The sequence below is a fragment of the Elaeis guineensis genome, chromosome 2, assembly GCF_000442705.2.
Source record: "Elaeis guineensis isolate ETL-2024a chromosome 2, EG11, whole genome shotgun sequence".
Classification (NCBI taxonomy): domain Eukaryota; kingdom Viridiplantae; phylum Streptophyta; class Magnoliopsida; order Arecales; family Arecaceae; genus Elaeis; species Elaeis guineensis.
In genome coordinates, this window is record NC_025994.2 from 84,920,003 (window position 1) to 84,927,490 (window position 7,488).

Sequence of the window (7,488 nt, forward strand, 5' to 3'; positions counted from 1 at the left end):
TATATAAAAGTTTGAAATAAACTTTGGGGAAATTTGAAAAAAATCTAAAGTAATAGAAAGCTTTTCCAATTAGTCAGAGAATTTCATTAGTATGGGTTGTTGGAATAACAATCTGCCTTGATCATGCACCCTTGTATGCTAAAATGGCCAGGAATGCACTATTTTTGCTTGCCTACCACCTGCAGCTGTTTTGGTTTCAATATTATTAAGAAAGCCCCCTCGTTAATCATGCTACTCTTCCCTTTCTTCTTTTTCTCACTACTTCTGGTCTGAAGTCTTGAGAAGAACGTGCAACACCTTCCCTGGTGCTAGCCTTGTCTTTTCCATCAGTTTGCTAATGCTAAGTATAATCTCATACTGCTTCTAGAAGATTATGTCTTCCATTCATCTCAGAACTGTCCTATAAGTAAAGATTGATCCAAGAAAGCCAGAGCACAAAAAAGAAATCAATATAAAAATTCAAGGAACTAGTGCTACACAGAATTTCTTTGTCACTCAAGCATGTTATTTATATTGGTATTTTATTCATGATAAATAAATGAATGCCAACAATATTGTCACCCCAACCAGACCCTCAGTTTAGTCCGTTATACTGGAAAAACAAATGATCTTCATGGCCAAATAGCATCCTTGTCTTCCTAAATACCAAAGAATAGAAAATACTTACCATCCCCAGCAAAGATGCACATTGATTTAACAAATGGATCATGCCAGAGAATAGAAAATACTTACCATCCCTAGTAAAGAATACAGAAATAGCATCCATGTCTTCCTAAATGCTTACCATCCCTAACAAATGGATTATGCCATGATATTGCATTAGAATGGAACCAAGTATTGGTTCCATTATCATGTAACTACTAACCTCAAAGTGAAGTCCTAAATAGCCCCTTGCCGAGATGCATTTGCAAGCATAAATAGGATCAGTAACTTGATCTAACATGATCGCTATTTAATTGAGCTAGGAAATATATCACAAAGCAAGGGATTCAGGTCCTAGCGGGACACTGAGAAGGGATACCATCCCATGTGTCGGGACAGGATTATTCCGCTAGCATCCCAATATCTCGATCGAAACGTCTTGGGACATCCCGTCCCAAGTGTTGAGACGGAACAAGATGGCGGCGCATCCCATTCCATGAAAAAATCAGAACAGCCCCATCCCCTGAGATTTAAAACCTTATCGCAAAGTACAACATACTAAATTTGGTTAAAGGCTTGTATTAATACTTTAACTTTAATATTATGTTCAAAGCTATGAGATTAATAGTGACTGTCTTTCTTAAACCCCAAGTTGGAAAGTTCAAGTTCGAATCTTTAATTTATGAACCCCTAGTCTTGTCTAGATGTTTGTCCTAGTCGAAATTGCTTGTCATTACATTGTCTAGAGTTGTCAAACAGATAAAGGAGAACATGAACAACAAGGGAGAAACGGTGGCAGTGGGAAAAGAATTAGAAAGTGCATGTCTTGTCGGTTTCCCGAACAAATAAGTTGACATGTTTTGTAACTTCATGGTAAGCTTGCATGAGTAAATCAAGCCTATATCTCTAAGAGAACATGCTGCCATGAATTATTTCACTCCGACTTCGCTGGCATAACAAGATAGCCATGGTTGTCAAGACAGTCAAGTGATAGTTTGACATCCTGAAATCCTCAGTATTTTCACAGTTTGTTGTGTTCAAAATGAAGCGATAGGCGGGGGTTGGAGTGGGGTGCTCCTAGATATGCCACTAAATATAAAATAATATTAAAATATAACAAACTCTAAAACACTATGAACTGTCATAGTTTCTTAACATATATAGGGCATAACAAAATATCAACCTAGTAGCATAATAAAAGAAGATCAAGGTTGTAAAAACTGCAGGCCATAGAAGGGCAGCCAGGGGCACATAAAAAAGAAAAAGAGAAAGTACATGAAACCAAAGCAGAAAGATTAGGGGAAAGAAAAGATAAAACTACATACCTGCACCACCGTCAGCTAATGTCCATTGGAGAAACCATCAATGGCGATGGTTTGCCCCTCACTGCCGCAGCCAACAAGTCATCCATCCTCTAGTTTCCTGATCTCTTCTAACATGAAAGGGCATAGAAATATTGGGGTGGGTTTAAGGACAAGGGATTTCCTATATTGTCAGGTTGGGTTACAAGGTTATACGTGCACTATTGGACACCTTAACCTCCAAAACCCCCAGCACCACAATACTAGTTATTTACTGGGCCACCCATGTGCCTGTTTTTTGGGCCTTTTGATGCTTGCCTTGTGGTTCAACACTTGCTTGGGGTTGGGCAGCCTAGATCTAGGTGACTTTAGGGGGCTGCTGACCTTAGGCATGAGCCTCAGACTTCTTTTTTTATTAATCAAAAGATAAAAATGAGCAGTTATTATATTTATAAAAGTACCCATGATGATGACAGTGATGAGAGAAAAGTGCATCTGTCTATGTGTGAGAGATGAAGCATGAAAGACGGTTCTGTTTAGGTGCTTACAGATAGAAAAATGCATAAAGAAGAACTGACGACGATGAACAAGAAAAAAAGCAAAAAGATAGAGAAAATAGAGAGCATGAGAAGCAGTCCATGTGTTTTAGTCACAACTGATGGGAGGAGCAAAGCGTTTCTTCACCCACGGATCGAACACAATGCTTACCACACAAAATCATTTGGTCGGATATATTTAGGACAAAAAACTAAACACAACATTGAAAGGACAAAATATTAATAAAAATACTATCAAAGCAAGATAGTGTTAACAAGTAATATTAAGTATAGCTAAGTATTTGTTAAATCGATAAAGTTATACTCCGCATGAATCATGACTCCAATGGTCAAATAAATTAATTGCCACTTTAACATTCAAGGAGATGCTTAGAAGGCTATATGGCCACTTATGATGTTCAAGTGAACATGGCTTTGAAGGTAAGCACCACAGAGTCATTTAGGTGGGGGCTTAAGATCTTAAGCAACCATATCAAGCACATAGGTGATAGAAAACATTTTCTCGATGTCATTTAAGAGCATAACGCTTTCCAAAAGCCTATTGATGCCCTATTGTAACATACTCATCCCCTGCACAGTTGCATATCAAGAAAGGCAGATTCCAAATGGGATAATAAGACAACGGGCTAGAAGGGTGTCAAACAATCTGCAAACAACCTCAACAAGAATAACATAGACATATAGAATGGCACTCACTCCGACAATCTGATCATAACATCCAGCCACATATTGTGTGTAAAGAAAGGCCAGAATTTCAATTGAAACCACAAATTTCACACACTCATTCAACATTTAGTGGCGCGAAAGTAGCTCATGAGAAATAGATGACTCAAACTTCTTCTGTTTCTTGTTGGGGCGGGGGGGCCTCAAAAACAAAATCATGGTGCCTCAAATTCAATCTTGTTTCTCACAAAATATTAAAGCATTTACAAAGACATCTAAAAAGATAACAGGAATCAAGAGCCAAAATATCGAAGAGAAGCAAATCACAACCTTCATGTAATGCAAGTTACCACAATCTCTTACCCCGCAATGGCATGACGATCGGTAGAGTCAGTATTCTTCAAAACACAAGCAGCAAAACTTGCTTCAAAAACCAGCGGCTAGACCTCTAGTCAGCAACACAAATCCAAATCCACAATCCCAAGAAGCCATCAGAAACAAGAATCACACTCGGCCGTAGGCACGGCTCATCGGGCTGCCGACAACCGAGAGCAATCCCCCTCCGGCAGCTTCTTGCTCGTCGAGATAGAGGTCCTCGGTAACCCTAAACGCGGCATGCAACCCCACGAGCACGAACCCGATGATCAGCGAGACCAGGACATTCAATCCGACATGGGTGAACACGAGGGCGACAACGGTGACAGCGGAGAGGACGAAGAGGACCAAGCGGTCATCGATCTCACGCCCGAAGAACACGATGGGCTCATCGCGGAAAAAGTAGAGAAAGAACCAGGCGACGAAGACGATGAGGAAGACAATCATGGAGACGGGGTGCCAGAGAAGGCTGCAGAAGAGGATGAAGAGGACGACGAGGGCGTAATTGACGCGGAAATAGGCGAGGTTGCGGCGGACACGGGTCATGGCCTCGCCGTAGCTGTAGGGGCGGCCGAAGGCGGTAGGATCCGCGAGCTCGCGCCACGGCCGGCGGGTGGCGAAGAAGGCCCCACCCCGCTCCTTGGCCCGGTAGAACAGCTCGGCGGCGCGGGAGGTGGAGGCCACCGCGGCCTCCGGGGTGGTGGGGATGGTCCCGTACCCGTCGCGCCAGGAGGTGGAGGACATCTCGGCGGTGGAGGGCGGGCCAAAACCTTAACCCTAGATCTCTTGTTGGAAGAAGGGGACAGAGGAAAGAATAGCAGAGGGGTGAAAATCCAACCCTAGATCTCCAGGGGAGGCTAAAGATTAGAAGAGCGAGAGATCTCAGGCCGAAGCAAGATTGGAAGATTTCTTTCCTCGAAACAGTTTCCCCTCTGCTTTTCTTGTGCTTGCCTCCCTTCTCGATGGGACCAGAACATAACTGGCATTAATGGGTATGATGATGTACCATACCTGTGAATAGAGTATTAATTAATTTTTTTCCTTTTTCATACAAGCGTTAACAAGTGGACTTCGTACGAACCATAAGCATTGGGCTGGTTTTGCATGGGACCATGTAAGACACGTAGTTCGGATGCAGTTGGAGTTCATCATCCATCCTGGCAGAAAACATGGAGACAAACACCATTCAAAGATGGAGATGTTTTAAGATTGACATTTACTATGACTGTTTGCTGAAAAAGACGTTGGCTATGGATGCTTTCGTATGGACAACACGCATTCTTGTAGATTTGTCACGGCTCTTTGATGTACTGGAGTCAAAAAAATCTAATCGTTACTGTTATTGAACTCAAATAGTTGGTATTTTGTTCTCGGATGGATGTCTACACGTACAATACTCAAATCAAAAAGATGTCAGACAGAATGATAACTATTTCAAATTTTAGATCTTGCCTTATTTACTAGTTTGCCGCCTAGTCTTTGATTCCTCCAAGGTGGTGATAAGCCAAGCTAAAAACCCTCAATCGAAGACCAGTACATACCCAACTTGTTAGTTTTACGTGGATTATTATTATTATTATTATTATTTTCATTCATAGTTATTTAAAAATGACAAGCATAAAGGGGCAATGAAGAGGGATTTAGGTTGAACATCCAAATACACAGGAATTAAGTGGGGAAGAAAATATTACAAACTTTGAACACATGCCTTACTTCATTTCTCTAGTTTTTGGACTCACAAAGTCATGGCACTTTGCATCCTAACAGCCCGGTGGTGGATTTAAGGGCTTATACAAACCATCAGGTTCAAGGGCCAAACTGAAACGGAACCTACATATGATTAAGTTAGCTCAACAGCCAAAACCCAATCTGATTACAAGAAGCCTTCATGCAACCTTATTTATAAATTATGTCATATAGACTCATAGCTAGTCTAGATTAAGAAACTGCCACCCATAAGCCTCAATTCGAATAAATTAAGTGGCACTCCACGTACACATTCACTAGTTACTGGCACATGCAATGCATGTATCTAAGTGGAATAGAGGATAGGAGTAGAGAAACAGGGTGAAGTCCCTTTCAGAAGAGAATAATAATAGAACAGAGGAAGGACGACCACTGTGACAGAAATGCATCCGAGAAGCATGAAAGACCTGAACTCCTCTGTTTCATTCCGACCATTAAACATACTAAAACTTGGATACTAAAGAGCAGTTCCTATCAACCCAAACAAATCAAACGTGGTATGGGATGCCGGCAATATGAAATATCACATGTAAATGAGTTGGAGAGCATCTGTTTATACATAAGCAGCAATATTTCTCTTTAATTTTGCTTTATAGAGGATACGGTATTTATTAGCTCCATGACTACCCCCGATGCTGTGATGAAATCTGAGGAATAACAGGTGCCAAATCTAGTCCAGATGTACATCAAAACAACTGTGATCAGGCATCTTGCTTGGATGGTATCACATCTTGCCACTTGGACAAGATTAATGTTCACTTTTGGTCAAGTCAGCTCTTGAGAATTGAGGTGGCTATAAGATAGAAGGCAGGGATTAACTTCTCCTAATTGAACAGTAAAAAAAGGGAAGAAGACAATGTGATCAAGAGCATGGGAAACCAGAAATGGACATATACAGCAATTTGTAGCTCTATTGATTCAACTTTGCTAAGCATACTGTAAGCCAGAAAGCAGCATGCTCATCACATAATTGAAGAACCTCGTTTGGAATCAAATGGTCTGCCATTCTGGGCATAAATAGTTAAGATTAAACAATTTTCTAATTATTGTCATCGAGAACCAACTCATCTCTGTACGATCTCAAATAGAATAAAAGTAGTATGATGCACATCAGTAGAAAGTAGCGCCTATAATCATAACACAGCCATGTAAATATGTTCAGCATCTGAAAAACCAAAGTATGCCGTATGATATACAAAGTTTATCATAGGATAATTCAGATACTCAGGGGTCTATAATTGACAAACGGAACAACAAAAATTATAAAACTTTTATGGCAGAATCCTGTGCAGAATAATAACTGCTGAACAGAAATGATCCAAAGCACTACACATCAACAGAGATGTCATTAATTATTTTAACATTTACCACAGTTGAACGTTTGGTTTAAGAGCCTGTTGGCACCAGGTCCCCTAGTCAATGCACCAAATATTTGATGTCACAAAAGTATTTAATCATAACCAAGCAGCACAAAAGATCTTGGAGAGGTACCTTAAAAATTTGTATAATGAGGTGAGTTCGAGTTCCATCTTAATTCCTTTCAACTCCCATAGAGATCCTACAGGTGCAACATAGTGGAAACAGGCCATTTTTCCACAAGTCTCAACAGCAAAATGAGATCCAATGGTACTAACAAATCGCAGAAGATCATTTTCAGGCCGAACTATGCCAAAAGAAAATGGCTTTGCCATTTTAACACAACCAAATACAAAGCAACCTTGTCATTTAAATGCAGAAATCTGCAACAGATCTGTGACACAGGCAAACATCTTCCTGCTGTCAGACTTCCAGGAAAACTTTCACCACAATGAGAACTAAAACAAAAAACTAGAAAGAGAGAACTGTCTAGTGGTTATGCTATCAGAAAAGAGTGACACATTGCAGAGATCAGCAGCCAAAACCTTTGGGTGTTCTACAATTGCCCAACTCCACCTGGGTTAGAACGACAAAACTTACTATGTCGAGTAATGCCAACAGATGACTTGTGGAATTCCTATATGCCTACCTAACTAAGGGCAGCCAGGGGAGTGGCAGGTCTTGTTGGACTCTCCACAAAACATAAGCAGGACAGACCACAGCACCAAAAGGTAAAGCTCTCTCAGAGCGCATGACAAAAACGATCCTTGGATACCTTACTGATCCTTTCAGTACTGAGGGGATTTCTTCACAGAGTCCACAGCTCCCGGTCCAAGGTAGGAAACTAG

General features: G+C 40.8%; 1 protein-coding gene across 1 annotated transcript; it reads right to left on the reverse strand.

The window, feature by feature from the left end:
• Positions 1–3,325: 3,325 nt before the first annotated feature.
• LOC105055959 (PRA1 family protein F3) lies at positions 3,326–4,545 on the reverse strand. Its single transcript, XM_010938004.3, has one exon. The coding sequence runs from the start codon at positions 4,280–4,282 to the stop codon at positions 3,668–3,670; it is 615 nt and encodes a 204-aa protein (XP_010936306.1). The 5' UTR covers positions 4,283–4,545; the 3' UTR covers positions 3,326–3,667.
• Between the last annotated feature and the right edge of the window lie 2,943 nt (positions 4,546–7,488).